Source organism: Calidris pugnax, unplaced genomic scaffold, assembly GCF_001431845.1.
Source record: "Calidris pugnax isolate Ruff unplaced genomic scaffold, ASM143184v1 scaffold27, whole genome shotgun sequence".
NCBI lineage: Eukaryota > Metazoa > Chordata > Aves > Charadriiformes > Scolopacidae > Calidris > Calidris pugnax.
In genome coordinates, this window is record NW_015090893.1 from 17,752,796 (window position 1) to 17,774,325 (window position 21,530).

At 45.8% G+C, this 21,530-nt stretch overlaps 1 protein-coding gene across 5 annotated transcripts in view; it reads right to left on the minus strand.

Moving 5' to 3' along the window:
* The window catches only part of LOC106891451 (long-chain-fatty-acid--CoA ligase 6), an 81,063-nt gene that overhangs the window by 16,398 nt on the left and 43,135 nt on the right, over window positions 1-21,530 (minus strand). For 2 of the 5 annotated variants that reach the window (XM_014947995.1, XM_014947994.1), the window contains exons 4-19: window positions 20,413-20,477; window positions 19,847-19,948; window positions 19,599-19,698; window positions 18,897-19,075; window positions 18,223-18,255; window positions 17,128-17,179; window positions 13,898-13,971; window positions 10,277-10,489; window positions 7,666-7,800; window positions 6,473-6,607; window positions 4,658-4,753; window positions 3,802-3,874; window positions 2,442-2,530; window positions 1,754-1,870; window positions 1,361-1,504; window positions 482-649 (exon numbers count right to left, since the gene is read on the minus strand). In XM_014947995.1, coding sequence (XP_014803481.1) covers window positions 497-649; window positions 1,361-1,504; window positions 1,754-1,870; window positions 2,442-2,530; window positions 3,802-3,874; window positions 4,658-4,753; window positions 6,473-6,607; window positions 7,666-7,800; window positions 10,277-10,489; window positions 13,898-13,971; window positions 17,128-17,179; window positions 18,223-18,255; window positions 18,897-19,075; window positions 19,599-19,698; window positions 19,847-19,948; window positions 20,413-20,477 — 1,760 coding nt within the window. In that variant the 3' untranslated portion in view covers window positions 482-496. Of the gene's footprint in view, window positions 1-481; window positions 650-1,360; window positions 1,505-1,753; window positions 1,871-2,441; window positions 2,531-3,801; window positions 3,875-4,657; window positions 4,754-6,472; window positions 6,608-7,665; window positions 7,801-10,276; window positions 10,490-13,897; window positions 13,972-17,127; window positions 17,180-18,222; window positions 18,256-18,896; window positions 19,076-19,598; window positions 19,699-19,846; window positions 19,949-20,412; window positions 20,478-21,530 lie in introns of those variants that run through there. The other 3 variants (XM_014947998.1, XM_014947996.1, XM_014947997.1) reach the window with 3 other exon arrangements.

Consider the following 21,530-nt stretch of genomic DNA (forward strand, 5'->3'; position numbering starts at 1 on the left):
CCCCCCCTGGCTACACCCTCCTTTCAGGGAGTTGCAGAGATCGAGAAGGTCTCCCCTCAGCCTCCTTTTCTCCAGGCTGAACACCCCCAGCTCCCTCAGCCTCTCCTCACAAGACTTATTCTCCAGACCCCTCACCAGCTCTGTTGCCCTTCTCTGGACCCGCTCCAGCCCCTCAGTGTCTTTTCCCCACAGACACCAGTGGGATGATTTGGTGGCACCAGTGCTCATTGATCTGATCCCACTCGGTTACTCAGGATTAATGAACGTGCATAAATAAGGCTGGGGTCCTGATTTAAGACATCTGAGCAAACACAAGCTCTCCTGCTGCCATCCCAGTGTCCTCTCAAAGACCCTTGGTCCCCCCCACGTGGGAGTTGGCAGAGGTCTGCACAGTCAGCACGCATCACCGTACCCACCTCAACCCCACTGCATTTTCAGTGAGGAAATCACTTTTGTCACTGAGATCATTAATAATAAGACACCTACTCGAACTAGGCTACGCTACAGTGAAAAAATGTCTGTATTTCAGATAGATAGAAAGACAAACCTTATTTTTACAGAGTTCTGCGTACGTTCCTTCAAACCCTCTTTTCTTTGCCCAGCCCGGCATGACTTCGGAATCAGGCACCACGATCCCCACCAGAAAGGCCTGGAGGTGAAGGAGAAGGACAGTTGCAGGCGAAAGCTGAATCACATTTAATCGTACTGAAGTGGATGCACAAGCCAGCTGAATTTGCTAAATGTTTATCACTTCTTGTTTAATTATGTCAATAATTTGCTAATGCGTCAGAGCGAAGTATATTTTTAGTGTTTGTGCCTTTTCCTCAGATAAAAAACTACAGTTCGCTGTGGCTGTTCCTGTGTGACAACAATTTTAATACCTTCAGTTGAGTTTGCTTTCTGCTTGGATATTAATTACTTATTTTTTTCACAGGCATGAGGCAGAGCAGAACACAGCCCAGATCACTTATACACCCTCAGCTCCTGGGCCTGTGGGTCCAGGGAAACTCTGCTGCCAAGGGAAACCTCGTGTTTGTGGGCAAGGAATGTAGGGGGATGAATTGCAGTGGTTTCAGAAGCTGCAGGTGTTTGTATAAATATGCAAATAAATAGGATGAGATTGGTCAAATTGTGCAGGCAGTGGTGGTGGTGGAGCAGCACTGTCTTTGCCTTCCTCTGGCTTTGCCGCAGGCAGTGTGGGAAGGTAGAGGGCTAGAGACCCAAAAGGGTGAGACTATATCAAATTTAAAGGCTTGATCTTTGGCCACAACATCCTCCAAGCTCTTTCAGGTCACACCAGCTCTTTATCTTTAATTTACAAAAAATAAAGTAAGATTTTTCTGAAAAATTAAGCTTTTACCTGCAGGCTGTCTCCGTGGACGTAGATCTGAGCGACAGGGTCACTGCGGATATAGATATTCTCTATCTTCTCCGGTGCAATATATTCTCCCTGAGCAAGTTTAAATATATGCTTTTTCCGATCAATAATTTTAAGAGTCCCATTCTGGCAGGAGAAAGAAAAGAGAGTTCCCAAAGAAGTTATTTAACCCTAGTGACTCAGTAAGCTGTCTGCTTTTAACAGAGCTCTTTGAAGGGCCACAAAACACTTCACTGACTTATTGAGCTTCTTCTGCAAAATATTAACTCAATCCTTGGTAAAGATAGATCTGTTTGGAAATTTAAGTTCAGTACTTGGAAATTTACATGGGATAATACAACTGACATCAAAACTGAGCATCTGGTCAGGACGCACCGGTAACCATTTCCCGATGTCCCCAGTGTGAAGCCAACCCTCCTGGTCCAGTGCTTCAGTTGTCTTCTCCTCATCTTTCAGGTAACCTTTGAAAACATTGGGTCCTTTCACACATATCTGCAAAACAGTCGGAGTTGCTGAGAAATTATTTTATTACTCTGCTGGAAAGGCTAACAAGCTAAATCGTCATTCACTAAAATGGAAATATTTTAAAGGTTGACTTAATGACTGTCCTCCACGAAGCTAAAATATATTCCGTTATAAAATTACCCATGGATTTTTTTTAAACTAATGGAAGTTCGAAGTAGGGGTTGCAAAACTGATTTGCTTGAAGTTGGTTTGCATTCAGCTTGCAGTTAAAAACAGTTATTTCAGTAAGTTTAATTTCTGCGATGAAATATCAGCGATGTAGAAATCACAGCAATTCAGCTCTTCTCAGCTGAGCTAATTAATTCAGTCTTAGCTTTTAAAGTAATCAGGCATGGCATTGGCTGGAATTACTGCCACAGCCCCTTTTTAATTAGTGCTCTGTTGCTTTATTGCTGCATTGATGTTTTCTTTTCCTGATTGTAAAACGTAACACATCTGCAACCATGCACCTTACAGAGGTAAAATGCTTCTAAAACTACAGAACTACTTAATACAGTGTTAACTAGTGAGAATTTGATATAAAAATGTGATTTGCTACCTCTCCTTCTCCTTTGGAAGCAAAATAATTCAGCTCCTCCACATCCTTCAATCTGATTAAGTTACAGGGCAAAGGGGCTCCTACATGACCTGGAAATCAAAGTTATCAAGTCACTTCTCATCTCTCCCGGAAACAACACTTAGCATTTTGTGATTAGTCGCTTGCACAGTTGTAGATAACCCTGGATGTTCTTGCAGCAGCTGTGTCTGTGTGCAGAAATAATTTCCTCATTTACGGTTTTGCATTATTAAGACCAAATACCCCAACCTTCTGTTTGGCTATAATCCCCTGGGAATTCCAGCTGCACCGAATTAGGCTTCCCCCAGCCCTGCAGTTTCTCCAAAGATGAAGCTGGGACAACGCCTGCTGTGGCTGACAAGCACAGCTCGAGCACTGCACTGTGCAAAACAGGCCTTTCCCCCCAAAAAATAACCACTAGGAAAGACAGACTGGAAGGAGAGGAGTCCCAGCTCTGTGTCCCAGCACTCTGCACAGTCTCGTTTTGCCAAGGAGCCAGATGGAAGCTCCTCAAGGATGAGGATGTGGCAAGTGGTGCTTTGCCCTGTGCTAGCCAGGGCACAAGCAGGGGCCAGTGAGTCCCAGCACACACCAGTATCTGCAAGAGGCTGGTTTGGGGTCGAAGAAACCCCAAGAGATGGCCCAGAAATGTTAAACTGGCCAGACCCATTAATATCCGATGTCCAGGTTTCCTACGAGTATTCATTTGAATGAGTATTTCAGAACTTTTTTATAAATACTGATGAATTATATTAAGAAGAAATTAAGCCATGGTACTTGTATGTATTAACATAGAATCATAGAATGGTTAGAGTTGGAAGGGACCATAAAGATCATTGAGTTCCAACCCCCCTGCCGTGGGCAGGGACACCTCCCACTTAGTGCTCGTTTTTATCTGATTTTGACAAGATTCAGAAGTTTCAAAAGCCTGAAATACATGAAGTATTGAGTGGTGGTGGATCAGTATTCCAAGCCTGGGTTTGCTCACTGAGTACATGAATGTATTCATCTTTTCTTTGCTCCAGCATTTCATTCTAACAAACACGCTTCTAAATTCAGCTCGGCTGCTCTCAAGAGGACTCAGGGCTGCGAGTGCAGAGATGAGAGTATTGCAAATAACAGCTCAAGGGACAATCACAAACCTCCCCAGGAAAACGTGCCCCGCATCCAATCCCTGTGTATTTATTCTGGACTAGAGACACTTTAAAGAACATCACATTTGCTGAAGATTATCCCCACGGTGGCAAATGCTGCGTCACACCCTGTGACATTACAGTCTGGAATTTTCAAAAGAAACGTGCATTTCTTTTCCTGCCTAGAAATGGTGGAAGAAAATTCCTACCTGATGTCCAGTCACCCGGGGTGGTGAAGGTGCATCCGGCTGTGCATTCTGTTTGGCCATAACCTTCGTAAACCTGACACAGAAACAGGGATCTTTAAAACAGAAGAAAAACTCAAAGAATTTCCCCGTTTCGCTCCCCGGTGAGCTGATCCCACCAGCTGCGACGCACGGGCTCACGTTAAACACAGGGACACTTCCCCTGGCCCTCACTGTGGACAAAATGTCATTTATGTCATATTATTTGAAAATTACCACACCTCAGGAGAGATGAAAATAGTAAGAGGACAAGTTCAAGCACTTAGCTTTTGAGTCAGGAACTATGTTACTCTATGAGAGGAATTTATTAGTGGGGGGAAAAAAGGTATTTTTGTGGGACACTTTGAATAGACACCTTTTAACATGTTTTTTGCCCAATTTTAGGCTCTTGAATGAGGCTTTTTAGTTGCCCTGGGCTTCCTAGTCAAAGAGAAATAACGCAGGGGACATCTTCGGTGGGTTGAATTGCCATCTTAAGGTTATCTTTCACTATTTATATATAGAAAAAGACTCATATAATGAAGTTCCTAGCACATGCACGAGCACATTTAATTGCACATATTCAATTTAGTGCTGAGAGATGGGTGGCTTCGTGAAATTTTTTGGCATTTTGGCAAGCGTGAGCGGCGCTTGCCCGCTGCCAGAGCCACCAGTGGCTCCCAGTCCGGCCTCCCAGTCCAGCCCAGGACTGTGGGGACACCAGTTGGAGCCATGGTGGGGAATAGGTCCCCAGATGCAGTTTTGAGGTCCCAACCCATCGTTGTGCTTGACTGCAGCGTGTTCCCCAGCTGGCAGCAAAGGAGCATCTCCATCAGCCCACCTGGCAGCCGAGGGCGGCGCGGAGGAAGCCCAGGACGGTGGGAGACGCGGGGGCAGCCCCCGTCACTATCATACGAACGCAGCCGCCGAGACTCGCCTGGTCGAGAGGAGGAAGAAAACAAAAGAAAACATCACAAAACATCACAAATTACCACCGACGGCCAAACCGGCAGCACCCGCGAGTGTTGCCGAGACAGAACTTGCCCCAAATCCTCCAAAGTGGCCCTGAATCTTCCCTCAGGAATAAAAAGCCGGCTAAATCTTACAAGAAATAATCGCGTCCCTCGCAGGTAGAATTAGTTCCCTAAGGAAAAAAAAAAACATTTTTTTGGGGATTCCTACGCCTGGAAGGACGAGAGGCTGGGTCTCGCCTCCCGTGGATGCCTGTGCCCGGGGGGAGTCAGGACACACAGCAGCTCTGGGAACTGTTGTGTAAAAAAAACCCACACTCTTCCCCCCCTCCAGTTTTTATTTGCACCTCGTTTTCTTAATGACTTGGCTCCCAAGCCATCTAAAACAATGCCGTCCCTTTCCGAAGGCTGATGACCTTCAAATATTTGTGGAGGGCATTACATCAATTCCTGTGTCGTGTTTTTCTTTTTTTTTTTTTTTTTTTTCGGATCTTCATAAGGTTCCCTGCCTCTTCTTTTCCTTTTTTTTTTTTTTTTTTTCCCCCTTATTCTACAAGTAAAAAGAAAAAACCCAGCACAAAAGAAACGGGCTGGGGATTGAGCCTGCCTGTCTCGCCAGGTCCTGAATCAATATGCAGCCTGGCTCCCCTCCTGTCTGTGCCCCCTCAGCCTCCTCTGAACTCGGGCTCCCTTTGCAAACCGAGGATAACTAATCCGTGGACAAAAAAGTACAGTCAGTCTCTTTAGTTAAAAATAAAGCGGCATGTCTCCAGATAAGTTATCCAATTAAAAAAAAAAAAAAATTAAAAAAAATGAAGTAATCAGAGCCTCCCGGAGCCTCTGAGCCAAAAGAAAAACTGGTATAAAGCCAATTTAATATTTTTTTTTTAACTGAGGAGAAGTGTGGCAAACAGCAGGGCATTCTCATTTCTTTCCCTTCTTGTTAAACCATGATTTATGTGTGCATTTTTCTCTATGCCCTTATTCTTGTTTACCTGGGGGAAAAAAAAGCAGTTTTGAATATGCCCAGTTGAATCCAAACCCAGTCATATCTATAGAGAATTTGCAGAAACTTTGGGGTGACATCTCATTGCTCATACTCCTCTTTTCCTGACCCCCCTCCCCATCTCCATCCCCAGTGGAATCAATGGGGTCCTCTCCCCTGCCTGGTGCTGGGGATGAGTGGGGAGAAACCCTTCCCCCGTGGGATGTGGGCAGAGCCCACGGTGGGTCCCTGTCCCCACCAGGCACAGCACCCAAATAACCGAGGGGGTGACAGCAGCCCTGCTGTTGGCCAGGAGGCTACGAGCTGGGAAAAATTGGCACTATTCTGCAAATCGGTGATTTCTCGCTGCTGCTGAAGGGGGATGTGGCAAAAGCCACCTTAGTCTGCCTTCTCCCTTCCCATCTGGAAAGCTGTTCCCCCTGGAAGTGAAATTTCGGAATCTTATGCATGATGCTTAAAATATAAATCCATAAATAAAAAATAATATATGGCAAAAGTTAAGGCAAAAGTAGAATAACAAACTGCGCTCCATTTCCTTTTTCTATTCAGTTTTTCAGTGAGCAGCAGCTGCCCACAGTCATCACCAGGCCAAGAGGACCACGCTGACTTTCAGGAAACCAGTGATTGCTGGGGGAAATTACAGTCCTTTCTCTTCAGCCTCCTCTCTTAAATTCCTTACCTGTATTTTGTTAAAGAAAAGTTTATCCCACAGGCTGTCGTTTCTAATGATCCCGTTTCGAACCTCAGCCTTTTTCCGTCTCGCAGCAAATTCCAGGATCCAGCGCTTGAGGGACGTGTCTGCCTGGCTGAAGATCTGTGGGGGGAGAGGGGACATCAATGGTGACAGCTCTGCTGGGAAGGTGGGGCACCGTCCCCTTGGCACTACACTTAAACAAGACTACACTGTGGCTTTTTTATCCGATTAAAAACCAAGAGTGGTTTGTTGTACCCTATTTGCTATTGTTCATCCCGTTCTTTTGGGGGGGAAAAAAAGAAAGGATGGTGGGGTAGACTTTAACTAGATTTACAGGACTGTAATTTCTATATGATTTCTATGCTAGGATTCATGAAATAATGAAATCTGAGCAACTTGAATACGTGGCAGGTAGAGCAGGTATAGGCAATGAGGTGATGGGGCTGTGTTTACCTAAGCACGAGCTACAAACAAGAACCCCCCCTGTACCCATCCTCTAATGAGGCACCAGAACCCCTGAGCCAACAGTCCTGACCTTGGGGAAAAATTAAATCAGTAGCTCCTGCTTAAGCTCATCTTTAGAGGATAAGTCTTCTGAGGAATAAATATTCCCAGCTGGTCAAACAGATTTACATCGATAACCAGACCTGTGTGTCTTAAATACCTTTCAAGACCATCTCTTGGTTTTGAAGATTTCTAGATCCAAAAGCCAACCTCCCGTTTACGCTGCCCAAATCCTCATAGCCTTGTCCCTGATTCTCAGCTGTCAAATGCCACCAGAAAGAGAGATTCAAGTTCCAAAACTGCTTGAAAGGCACAAAAAGTCCTGGTGCACCCAGGTTTGACTGGCGTTTCAAAATCCCTTGTCTCTGGAAATGTCACCAGTAACCTCAGTGAGGAAGAGGCTAATACAGAGGGATTTCATATTAACATGTAATAGACATGCTGGCAGTCTGTGTAAATCAACATTTTACATATATATATATATTTTATATATATATATACATACACACACATATTGAAGCAGCTGTATCAGTGAGGCTGGGTAAGAATGTGTTTGCAGTAGGGCAGAAACAGTGCTCCTGCTCAGGAAATCTCCCTGAGTAAGGGAATCCTTTTGGAGAACTATTAAAGGGAGAGAAATTTTACCATTACAAAATGAGCAAAATTCAACTCACCTTATCATACATCCTGTTCAACAGCCGCGGCACGACGGGGAAGATGGTTGGACGCAAGGCCTTCATGTCATCAGAGAGGAGACGAATGTCTCCTTGGAAGAACCCGATGCGCCCTCCATGGCAATACACCACGGACTGCAGGGGAAGGAAAAGGAGCACATGGAACCTCCTGGCTTGGAATTCCCACAGCAGAGCATCCCTCCCAAGCCCAGAAGTGCCTTTCCTGAAATTCTACTCTCAGTCAGGCAAAAAAACCCCAGAGCTTTACAAATACATATAAATATAACGGTAAATTTTGCACTGAATAGAAATAGTCGGGTAGTTCTGGGCTCTTTTCAGTCCTGGCCATTCAGCATCTACCAAATTTGCCCCTGTTTCTGGAAGAACAAAGTTTTTAGAAGGGATTTCCCCTCGTCCCCTTCCTTAGGGGATGGAGAGGTCAGTTACGGCCAGATTCTGGAGATGAACTTCTCCCCTGAAGCCCAGACCTACCAGAGCAGCTCCCAGCATGAGGACCTACTGTCAATAAAGAAATGCATATTAAGAAACACCATAAAACATACCGATTTTTAGGTGTTAATACTTTAGTTTTGTTTAAATACAACAACGTAGACTAGGTTAGCAGTACAGTGCCTGATCCTGTATCCCAGAAATAGAAGCCCACTTCGTAAAAGGTGCTTTTCTCGGATGGAAACTACAGATCCAGAGGTTTTGTACTCGGGAAGAAAAGAGGCCACTTTAATCAGATCAGAATAGAGCTGGACGTGTGGGATCGGGCCGGGCAGGCTGCCTGCGATGAGCCAACTGGCAGCTGAAGAGGCAGCTCTGGTACTCAGAGTCACTAAACTTGGTAAAACTGGTATTTTATCATTTTATCAGAGACCAGCATCCCTTCCCTGCTTTTGGAGCACAAAAAGAGGCAGCATCCTCAGCCCTCCCGAGCTGTCTGAGCTCTGCAAGGGGCAGGTGGAAAACATCAGCTCCCTTTGGTCAACTTTTCTCCCCAGATAAGAATTTTTAAACTGTTTTAGTTAAGAGACACCCAAGTCTTTTTGTGCTACTCCTAAAAAAAAAAGATCCTTTAGTACTATCCAGAGTGTTCTCACTGCTCTGTCAGCCCGTCAGAGACTGTCTCTCCATCAGCTGAAACCACAGGAATGTTGTGTGTGTGATGTGGGTTTAACACACACCCCTCTGCCAAATCTGTGTTTTACACTGCACACGCATGTGAATTTAAAAAGAATAATATATACATATAAAATGGGTGTGCTCACTGGGAATTATAAACAACTGCTAGAAATTCTTAGCTTTGAAGAATGTATGTATTTAACTGTGAGTTCCAGGAACTAACAACATTGGCTAAATCTAGGGAAGCTGCCACAGTCCTTGCTCTTCAGAATCCTTTTGAAAATGACTTTTTAACCCTTTTGAAAAAAATCTTTATATTGATGGGGTTTTTTTTAGTAGAGAGGATTAACCTGAACATCCTTTGGTTCAGACGTACATATTTCAAATGTTTCTAACTCTTTTTTCCTCCCCATCAGATGACTTTTTAACAATTATATTCTTCTTTACTGGCAAAGCAGTTTGCCAGAATAGTGGTGCCGTTGTGCCCAAAGTGCCCTGTAAAATTAGAGTTACAAGTGCATTTAGGCTGGGCTGTAATTCTCCAAATCATTCATGGACTTTCACTTCCAATTTGCAAGCTGTTTTTTTTAACAGGGCAGAATATATTATTTCTGGCCCAGACGTTACTCAGAAGTGGGAGGCTTATATTCTTGCCTGACTCAAAAAATTACGGTTTTAGCCCAAAACAGTCCTCCCTCAGAAAATACAGAGCTGTGACTGAATCCAGATCCAACCTTCACATACTGGATGGTTTTTAGCTCGCAGCCTCTGAGACTGGGAGAACTGGTGTGATGGTCTCACTGGCTTCCCTAGCACACTGGCTGCAGCGTGAATTACCCTTCCCTCACCTAACACTTTCAGCACAAATTATCACCTCTCTTTTCAGAAAAAAGGGATGTAAAAAGTCAACTCTGCTGCCTGGCACGAGTTAGCACTTCTATGTGCTGTTATTTCCAGGGGACACTGGCTTCCAGTTAAAGCCCACCGTACGCTGCCCTGCCAGGAGGATCTCGAGTGTCACACCACGCTCTCAGTTCCCTCTTTTTCAGATTCTGCAAGTTTTTATTTGCAGATCCGCTTATTTACGCAATAAAAAGATTTTAGCTGATGTAGAAAACGGCAGGAAAAAAAAAAAATCCTTTTACTCCCGTGACACCCGGCCGTAGAGTGATTTGAAAAGCTGCCCCCAAAATGGTGGGGGTGGCAGTTTCTGCTGGTCGATGAAGGGCTGTTTTCCAGTCTCAGAGCCACCGCTGCAGCTGGAGAGATTGGGAAGCTCTCCTGGAATGGCTCTGGACTCGTGGCCACCTCAGGGAGACCCATGGCCAGGCCCTGGCGTTATGCATGTGGCGCTTCTGGAGTACAAGGTGGGGTTTGTTTTTTTAGTGCTACAAGATACCGCCGGTTATTTAGTGTTTTATTCCGGTTTTGGCGTGGAAAAAAAGAAAAAAAAAGATGCTTTCCACTGACACTAGGACCTTACCTGTACCATTCTCTCAAACATGTGTGCTAAAGGCAAATAGGAAATGTGTACATCCTCACAAGTAGGAGACCACTGACTCTGGAAGAAAACACAAGGAGCCCCAGGAGGCCTCGTCAGTCCAGGCAGGTTTCTTACCTGTATGACTCTTTCAAACATGTGAGCCAGAGGCAGGAAGGAGATGAGCACATCGTCCTGTCTCGGAAAGATCACTTTCTGCAGGTGAAGGGCATGGGAGACAGAAAGGAAAGAAACACTGACAGGAAGACAACAAGAAAGTCATAAAACAATTATAAAAAAAAAAAAAAAAAAAAAAAGGAAAAAAAAAAAAAAGGCACCAGAGACTGACAGGAAGACAACAAGAAAGTCATAAAACAATAAAAAAAAAAAAAAAAAAAAAAAAAAAAGGGAAAAAAGAAACATGGCACCAGAGGAGCAAAAAGGGGAAAGATTGTCGAGAGAGGAAGGGAGCAGCGTACGAAGTGAAGCGTTAAAAGCCGCAGCGTCGATGGAGCTGGGTTAGCAGGAGGAGTAGAGAGCACGGAGATGTACACACAGGGCAGCAGAGAGGGCTCTCCAGGGCAGGAGGCCACACTGGAAACAGAGGCTCACCCTGAGAGAACTCAATTTTTTTTATCCATTTTTATCCACCACGAGATGCTGAGCCTGGGATCTGGATGCCCAGCCTTGTGCAGACCCACAGGAGCCTCCTGGAAACCAGTGGGGCTCCACAGCCACCCCAGCTTTCCACATTCCAGCAGAGATTCCCAGTGTTACTCCAGTCAAAGCTACAGATTATTTTTTTTTCCTTAGGTTAATCATTGATTTGAATCAGAACATGTTGGAAAAATTAATGTTGTTTTTTTTTTCAGTTGCAAAATATAATGATTTCTGTTAGTGTTTCTCATCACTTCAAGTGATTAAATGCAATTTTTAAGGGCATTATTGCTGCCCCACAGACAGGTGCAGCGGGGAAAAAGAAGGCTGGAAAAATGATGCAAAAAAAAAAAAAAAATTACTGAAGTCTTCAGTGTGCCAAGGTTTTAACTCTTGCAGGTTTAACTCAAGGTTTTAAGCCTTGCGGGCTGCATAAAAAAAGGCCCTGAGAGCCTTACCTGACCCATGCCCCAGAAGAAAAAGTAGTCTTTCTCCCTGCATTTCCAAGGGAAATTGGAAATTCTTGCCGTAATGTTATGGATTAAAAATCCTGAAAGCTTGATTACCCAATAACTTGGACCAAAGCCGGTGCTTAGTGGAAAATGGGTATAAAAATCAATTAGCTCCCAGTATTAGCAGTTTATACCCGCTTTGCATCTCCACTGCTGGGACAGAATCGACGGTCCATGACCCGGAACATGGTGGTGGATGAAGACCCGGGATTTTCTTCCTCGGGGAGTATTTTATTGGAATTAAACCTGGGCAAGCGAGCTGTGGGTACGCTCTCCCAACCGTTGCCTAGTGAAATTAAACAGGACAGACTGCGAGGGGTTTTCAGCATCCCCTTTCACATGATTTTCTGTGTCAGTCTCAATGAAGCCGCCAGGGCCAGCAGATCTATTTATACGCTACTTCAAGCTGGCCTCATTTTCTGCAAGCCCAGTAAAATAAAACCATTAGCATCACTCGCTGTGCTCCTGTCTGTCTGGGCTTCTTAAAGTCACCAGACAATAAATGATTTGGTTTTAAATCGGACCAAAAAGATGACTTTGAGTGGTATTTCACAGTTGGCACGGTTGCGCGGTTCTGTGTAAAAATGAAAACAGCCTCTTGGCATTTGAGAAAAAAAACCCTTATAATAAAGCTCTAGGTTCACGTAAAAAAACCAAAAACAACACTGTTCTGTTTATACAAGTCACTGAAATAAGCAAAATTGGCACATAAACAGCAAATCTACAGTACTTCTCATTTTTTGTTTGATTAAGCGATACTACTTTCAAGTTATTTTGCCTTTTGCTTGATTTCATGATTATGGTTAGAGGTTGTCTTAATCACACGGATCGGCTCCCGGCATTTACGCTCTCGCCAATGATCCTGGTGACCAAAGATACTGAATTTACAACCACTTGCATCAGGCTTGGGGGTCAATTTGATACCCTCGAGATTAACCAGAGAGTCCCATGTTGTCCTAATCACGTGGATCAGCTCCAGGCATTTACGCTCTCGCCAACGATCCCTGGTGACCGAATATACTGAATTTACAACCCCTTACACCAGGCTTGGGGCTCAATCTGATACCCTCGAGATTAACCAGAGAGTCCCATTGCCGTCAGCGGACACTAAATCCATTCCCATGGGCCAGTCCTGGAAGATGCCAAGTTCCCTCAGCTCCCTCTGTAAATTAGTTCCTGTCCAAAATAAACCCTCCTGCCCTTTCAAACTCAGCTGTAGCTACGCATCAGCTTCCATTCCTGCATCTCCCTCCCTCCCGAGGCAGCCACAGCCCGAGGGCTGGCCCCAGCCAACTGCTGCCCTTGACATTTCCTACCACAAGTCCCAGCCCTGCAGAAACTTGGGGCACGAGGGGTGAGAAATCCCACTGACCTCACGTGTCCCAGTTCCCTCACAACAGCCGCCCGGGAACCTCACCAAGTTCAAGGACGAAGGTAATCAGACTCAGTATTCTCAGCACCAACAATAAAACCAGCAAGGGGTGTGAGGTAAAAAATTCTCCATCCCATATATACCTCGTTACTTTATCAAATTGCCTGTTTACTACATAAGGTAAAAAAATTCTCCATCCCATATATACATCGTTACTTTATCAAATTGCCTGTTTACTACAAAAAAAAATAGATTATTTATATTTGTTAGGTGCACTCTGCACATAATCCTTAGTCCATTGTGCGACAGCAACTCTGCTTCCTCACTTGTTTCTAAACACAAGTTTACACATTGCATGAAACACATCATAGGGGTGCTGGGCCAGCACTATGCTTTTTTAAAACAACACATAAACAGAAACTGAGATACACCTTAATATCAACGAAATTAACCGTTCTTGTAAAAACTTACATGTTCTCATATATACACACACTTTGTATGCAGAAAGCTTTCAGCAAAATGAGAGCGACGTTGTGTGGGCATCCTGAGAGGCACACCCTGTCCTCTTTTTGAAGCACCACTTGCAGCTCTACAGGGTTTGTTTGCCCTCCTAATTATTTGAAAAGAATTAATTGATTTACAGGAGCCAGCATTGCTCCCCAGAAGCACTTTGAGCCCTCCAGAGCCAGGGAGCCAGTGCTGGAAAGGGGATTTAACCCCCTCCAGCGCTCCAGACCTGCTCCTCGTGTGAGCATCCTGAGAGGCAGACCCTGTCCTCTTTTTGAAGCACCACTTGCAGCTCTGCAGGGTTTGTTTGCCCTCCTAATTATTTGAAAAGAATTAATTGATTTACAGGAGCCAGCATTGCTCCCCAGAAGCACTTTGAGCCCTTTGGAGCCAGGGAGCCAGTGCTGGAAAGGGGATTTAACCCCCACCAGCGCTCCAGACCTGCTCCCATTTCCATGGATTCGCCCCTCTGAGTAAGAAAAATGTCACCTCTTCTCTGCAGAAGCACATTTCCCGGGACACAGCTCAACCCCCACGCTCTGCACATGGGAACATTGTCTAAATCAGGGTATTCACCTCCGTCACTTTCAAAAAGCCTGAAAAATCAGCCACCACGTTCCCGTGAGTCAGCATAGCACCTTTGGGGTTTCCTGAAAGGAAGCAAAGAGAGATTTTTAAAAGATGGGCCAGTAAGTAATTCCCAAAAGCTTAATAAAAACCAAAGCAGGAAATGGTTAAAATATTAATTTATCTTTTTTACTTTTAAAATGTATGTAACTTCCTTAGTTATTGCTGTGGAGTAACGTGCATCAAAAACACTTACTGCAATCTTCAAAATTGAATAAAATTATAGTGTAAACACGGCATAACATCAACATTTCTACTGGGGACTCTGAACAACAGTTTCCACCTGAAATAGCCCAATTTATGGGATTACTCAGGTGGAGCACAGCCACCAGCTCTGCCCGGCTGGTCCCAGCCTCTCCAAGTAGGGTTTATTTCATACAGATTTTGATTAGAACTACCTTGAACACCAACAGACCCCATTTAAAAGGCTGTCAAGCTCTTACTTCGTGCACTGAGCAACCTGAACAACGCAGAAAACGTGGTAGAAATTAGGCTATAAGAAGACCCTACGAGGCTGTGACTAAGGGCAGTCATTAATATTGCCAGCAGCAGAGCAGAGGGGACCTGGAGACAAGGAGATGGCAAAGCCCCAACGTGTCACCTCACTGTTGTCCATCAGAATTTACTTTTTTACCTTCTTTTTCTCCCCGCAGCCGAGAATCCCCCTTTGCACCGTAATACAATTTTTACACATTTTAATCTGTTTGTACGCCAAAAATGTGGTGTTTGTTAAATAGAGAATGCACAGGTTGAAGGCTCTGAGGACACAAACCAGAGCTGAGAGCCCCACCCCTGCAGCACGTGTCCTCCTGCCACCTCACTTGCCAGCAGCAGAGCAGAGGGGACCTGGAGACAAGGAGATGGCAAAGCCCCAACGTGTCACCTCACTGTTGTCCATCAGAATTTACTTTTTTACCTTCTTTTTCTCCCCGCAGCCGAGAATCCCCCTTTGCACCGTAATACAATTTTTACACATTTTAATCTGTTTGTACGCCAAAAATGTGGTGTTTGTTAAATAGAGAATGCACAGGTTGAAGGCTCTGAGGACACAAACCAGAGCTGAGAGCCCCACCCCTGCAGCACGTGTCCTCCTGCCACCTCACTGACCCTCCTCATCACCCCCAAAGGGTTCGTTCCCCAAACGAAGGTGTAGCTCAGCTCGAAGAAAGATTACAGAGCCAGCCTCTCTCCCTCTCCAGCACGTTTTTGAGCAGATGGCTTTAATTTGATCACCCCACCATGCGGAAGCCGACCGGAGGAGCTTTCCCGGCCACAGGGATGCCCACAGGAGCTGTGCATCATCGTGACAATTAACGGGGGGTGCAACAGCCTCCCAACGTTATAAATCGGCCAGAACTTCACTCTGGCTTCCTCAGATGGGGAAGGGGCACTGGCGTTTTGTGAATCAGTCTCAGCACAGGAAAATAACACCTAATCCTCATGGTTTTAGAGCATTTTGCAGGCTGGGTCGCCAACAGCCTCTGGGCACAGGGGACAAGCCCTCCGTCCTCCTGGCTTGGCCAACACTGCTCCCACCCAGCCTCGAAAATAACGGAATAAAGGCCCAAACAAGAGTAGTAATTATCACACCCATTTATTGGTCTGAAGCAGGACATTTTGAACACAGTGTATTTTCCTGAAGATTCCTATTTGACGTTCCAGGTGCCTTTGAGTAGCTCAGTCCCAAAAACTTGTGGATGAACAGGTTTGGTCCCATTTTCGTCCTCCTCTGGAGCTCGGAGACAGAGCTGGGGCTGATGTCTTTGCCAACCACCACCACCACTCCTGCACTCACACGTTGGACGGAGGGGCTCGTGGGCACCAGCCCAGCCTGGCAGGTTGGGTTTCAAGGTGCTTATTTTCCCAGCTGGGTGCAGACGTGGATCTCAGACCTCAAGAGAAACTCCACTGACCGATGTCCGTTGTAAATACATCCCAAGGACACAGAAATCACTCCTTGTGTTAAGGTAAGCAGCCCTGCTCTGGCAGCACCACGTGTGTTTCTCTGCATGGGCAGCTCAGGGGAGAAAATGTGCTCAGAACTGCTTTGGAAATTGGAGATTGTGCCCTCCAGCTACACCAGCGGCAGATCTGCCTCCTGTGCCTTGACACGGCTCTCCAGACTTTTTTGGGGAAGATTTCTCTGATGCTTGAGACCCATTTACTTTAACCTTTTTTCTTTTAATGGAAAATTCAGTGCTTCTCCTCAAATCCCCATCGTGCCTTGGAAGCAGCGTGAAGGTCCTGTCTTCTTCCCCCCTGTCCTGCCCGTAGCAGGTTCAGCGTCCCAGACAGGCATCAAAGCAGAACAGCAGCACCAAAGCCAGGACAGCCTTCATCAGGAGAGATCCAGAACAACTCATGCTGCCACAGGGGAGCTGGAACTTCTAGGGCTGGGGAATCCTGTAAATTATTGTGTCCTCCTCATTTTTTAAGAGGTAACCCAGCAGAAGCTGTGTGCCCCCTGCTATGAGCCCTTTCCCAGAATTACGGCAGGGACACCTCCCACCAGACCAGGTTGCTCAAAGCCCAGTCCAACCTGGCCTGCAAGCCCTGTGAAAACCAGGGTCTGGAGTGAGGAGAAAGCACTGTGTCTGCTAAGAACAGGCAGGAAAATGCTGCTGCTCCTCTCCAAGAAAAAGACACAACCACCAGCACACAACCACCAGCAGCATGGGCTGCCCAGGCTTGTCCCCAACACGTGGTGCCTCAGGGCCAACCCAAGGACATGGACAACCACGTGAGCAAGCTGGGACACACTGCAGAGGAGACGGAGGTGCCGAGGACGTTGGTGTGCTTAGGATAAAGGGAATGGAAAGCTGTGGACCCGCATTTCTGGTTGTTTTTTTTTTAAACAACTGCAGAATATAAATACCAATCCATCATGCGCTTCATAACTACACTGCAAAAGGGGCAGCAGAAACATGGGCAGATTTCCAGACAACTGCAAAATTGTGCTGCCAAAGTGTATGTCAGGGAATTCAATTGAAAAATAAATATATCATTATTTTTAATTTGCAATCTACAGAAACATGTGTACATATATGTTCTTAAATACTAAAAATGCATAGAAACTGCCCTATCGGTACAACAGCACATTTGCACAGATTGAGGTGGTGCTAATAAATAATTCAATAATCTATTCTAACATGTCGAGATTAAAACACATCTTCTCTTACCTGTAGTGCCACTAGTAAAGCACACAATCGAGAGATCTTCTGGTCGAGGAGGCTGGAAATACACAAAGAGAATAAGAAAAATCACATCAATCACACGCAGAAGGGTCAATGGCAGACTGTTGTCATTCTATAAACTGAAAGATCAAACACATTATGTTTCATCTCTGTCAGAAAAAGCTTTCATTCCCCTTGGCAAATATAAAAGAACATCATAAAGCTCTTTTTTATCTGGTTTCTTCAGCTGATGCAGACTCTAGTCCTCCCATATGTTTTCTTCCAGCTGCATTAAGGGCATGCTTTAGTGTAAGACGATTGTGATGGAATATTTGTCTTGCAGCTAGTATTTTCAAAGACACCATCTATACCTGTAGATGTGTGGGAAAACTTGAGATAATTTACTGTTTTCCAGATAAATTCTGGAAAGGCGTGGTTATCCACAACAAGGGACAACTTTCTGAAGCTTCCGATGGCTCCCATTTCCAGTAATCTCTCTGTATTCTCAGCACAGCTGCACATGTGTGCTATTTCGGGTCCCCGATGAATAAATAAGTGGCCTGAAATTCAGAGGCCCCTTTTGCAAGTTTTGCACGTGTATGAGCAGCCAGTGGAAAACATCAACGCAATTTTCCCGAAATATCCCAGAGAAATGCTGCCGGGTAGCGTTCCTGAGCTGTAGAAGCCCCAGCAGAAAGCCAAGGGTGCAAACACATTCCCCCTGTGCCACCTGGGTACGCTAGTGGAATCGGTGTGGCTTAAGAATGGGCATTTAATTACTGTCTAATTAACACGTTCAGCAAGGATGAGCTATCTCAGTTAATTGTCCCAGGAGGAGGTTATGAAGCAAATACCGCCCATCTCCAGTGGGTCTATGGACAGTCCCTGGGCTCCTCCACTGCCTCCCACCCCCGAGAGGGTCCCAGGACACTGCCCTGGGGACACAGGGACTTCCTTGGGCCCGGAGCAAACCCTTCCCTCTCTTCTCAGTGCAATAAATATGAGGTAGTGGCCTGTAATTGCAGGTGGGGAAAGCAGAGCACCAACACTCACCACAGGCACGTGCCGACTAGGTGGGGAAAGCAACACACCAACACTCACCACAGGCACGTGCCGACTCTCACGGCCACAGTCCTGAAAGAGATTAGAGGGGAAAAAAAAAAAAATAAACGATTTCCACTTTAACTCCTGTGGTGTAACCCACTTGCTAACGACTCTCACGGCCACAGTCCTGAAAGAGATTAGAGGGGGGAAAAAAAAATAATAAATGATTTCCACTTCAACTCCTGTGGTGTAACCCACTTGCTAACGAGCTGCCAACTGCTAAGGGGGAAGCGTGAGCTAGAGCAGAAGAAATTGTGGCTAACACTTAGGTCATCTTTTCTCTACAAAGCCTCTTGCGTCAACTCCAATGCCATTCCTGGATCCCAGACAGTGCTTGGGATGGTTGAGCTGGATTCCAGGCTGTTTCATAAAAGTGTAAGGCTGTAGGTTTACGTGTAGGAGGACGGTGTCTCGAACAGCAACAACCCTTCCCAGGCTTAAATAGCAGCTGATATCTCGTTTGAGCAGGAAGGTTTGAAACGTTGGCTCCTATCAACAAGGAATAACACTAAGAGGCAGCTGCTCTGCGCATCGGTATTATCAGCCACAAGCTGCTCTTTTCGGCTCTCCAGACACTGAACCTGCCATGCAGTTCACAAATCCCTAGGTATTTTACTGCCTTTTTAAAGAATCTACAAGATATATTAAAAGGAGGAGGAGAGCCAACTTACCTCCACCTCCTGCATGGTCTGGATGCGAACCCCGCAGCGCCTTCCTCTCTCCGTCAGCTCCTTCTCAAAGGGGTCCATCAGGATGATGGAGCTCAGACCCGGTGTTTCTCTCCTCTCCACGTGGTCGAGGAGTATTCTGGCTTTTTCAGGTTTGTCGCAGATGACTGTGGAAATGTCAGCTGGAAGAAAAGCAGCCAAACGAGTTGTTTACAGTAAATCTTTTTTAATGCAAGACAGGCTGCTGGCTCATAGCTAACGTTATACCAGTTCTGATATTGACTTCAGGCTAACATCAGGAACCCTAGAATATAACATACATTTCTCTTAGAAAATTACTGCAATTTTCGCTAACCTAAATGAGTGCTGAAGCTGGAGCTGACATCTACAATTACTCTGGGATTCGGTTCAAAATACTGAAATTGCTCACTGTGTGGGCTAAAAAATCTAAGAGGCAGAATACGAAGCAGCACAGGAGTGGGTGGCCGTGGAGTAATTCCTGCTGTCAGAGCATCCCCATCCATGGCTGTGCACGGCCGGGCGCGTGGGACATGCAGCAGAGACAGCCCTGACCCAGCTCGGGGACACAGCTCCCCAGAAACATCTCCAAGTGGCTTCAAGACTCTCGATGAGTAAAACCACCAAAATAAACCATTCTGAGCAACAAAACTCATTTCTGAGAGGATTACATCCATTTTTTTTTACCTGTGTTGACGATGTAACGAATGGCTCCGGGACCCAAGGTGTCGTAGAGGGGAACCACCACCATGGAGTAGGTGTAGCAAGCCAGCTCAGAAATGATCCACTGCAGGAGGACATCAAGGCATGAAGGTGAGAAGGGGACCATGGAAGCAGATTTAACACACTTGACAACAAGCTTCAAGTATAAAGCGAGCTCACAAGTCAGGAACATTATTAATACAGCATCAAGTTGTACTTAAAAAAAATCTCACCTCTGGGCGGTTTTGAGCAAAGACCCCAATGAACTGCTTCGTGGAGGGCTTGCAGCCCTGCTGAAGAAGCCCTGAACCCAGAGCTTCTGCTCTTTCAGCCACCTGGGATTCGGAGAGGAAAAAAAGAATACATTAAAAAAGAGGAATATAAGAAATACCAAACTAAGTGAAGACTAAGCTTATACAGGGAAGCTCCCAAATTATTGTATTTGCTATCTTAGAGCCCAGTTTTTTAATGTTACCCTGAGCCATAAGTAGCTGACCAACAGTTGACCTCTGGTTAGCAATGCCCCATGGCTTTGAGCATGTCAAGAGTGGGCTAATGGCATTGGGCTGGTCTCCAAAAGCCAACACACCTATAGTACACTGGGATGTGCCCGACACACCTATAGAATGCCAGGATGTGCCCACCTAGGGAAACCAAGAGCCCTTGCACGACACATTGGCAACCTCCTGGTCTAGAACGTGTGTGCTACTGATGGACACCTTAACACCCCCTTCTTCTGCTGGGCAGGGGGAGAGGACTGGGGGAGAGGACTCCATGGGGGGTGTCATTTCCAGCTCACCTCCTTGTAGGACAGCCACTGGTAGGGCTGCTTGGGCTTCCTGAACCCCAGGCAGGGGCCATTCTCTGGAAGAGAGAAGCAGAGATGATGGAGTTACAGGGGGTGCCAGGCGTTAAGGTGATGATTTAAACACTTCACAGTGAAAACTGCTATTTTTAGCACAGCCTGCTCTGGAGGAGGGTAAGACAATAAACAGCGTTATGTAGCAGAAGTATCTGAGAAGTTTAATTAATTTGCTAACTCTACTCGCCTGCACAAGATCCATCCCTCCACGCACTGAGTTATTTATTTACCCCTGTCCCGGGGGGTGGAATATTAGCAATTCCACTGAGGCTTTTGGTGGTACCGAAAATAATAATCTGTCAATGAAATCGGTGTGTTCAACAAGAACAGGACGTCATAAGCAGCGGGCACAGAAATAGTTATAATGGAGCAGGAAAGAGCCATCGTGGCTTTTTGGAGCAGGAAATGATGTCTCACAAGTGTGTGAGAGCTCCGTGATGGTGCCATCGATCATGGGGTAAGGGCGATGGACTGACACTCCACACTCAGCTCTCCTAAGAGCTTTTGGCAGAGTCTCTCACCCTGCCCTGCTGTGGAATAAAAAGTAAACTGGAGGAGTTACTGACAGAAAAGGCAGCACCGAGCAGAAATAGGTATGTGTTTGCAGCGGAGGAAGAGCTCTGTTGGGTTCCACAGCTCTATGCCCGGATCAGCCCCGTTTAATGTATTCATAAATGTTCTAGAAATGAATAATGTACGATGAGCTTTGCTGACGCCACAAAATTCAGGATGTTAAGCTGTCTGCCAGTGGCAGCAGAAGGATCTCGTGGTACCAAGAGACCGCAGAGTAAAATTCAATGGCATTAAGGGCAAAACAATGCACATTGCAAATAATAGCCCTAACTATAACCCCCACGCTCCAAAACCAGCACCCACGTCACCACAGGCTGCAGCACCCGGCCTGCCCCTCACTGGACCTCCTCCATCCTTGGGCTCTACTCCTTGGACCTCCCACTCTCTGGGTCTCCCACTCTTCTGGCCTCCACCTTTGGGCCCCCTGTTCTCTGAGATGGCCCTCCCACACCAGTTTAACCTCCCACTCCATGGTCCTCTCA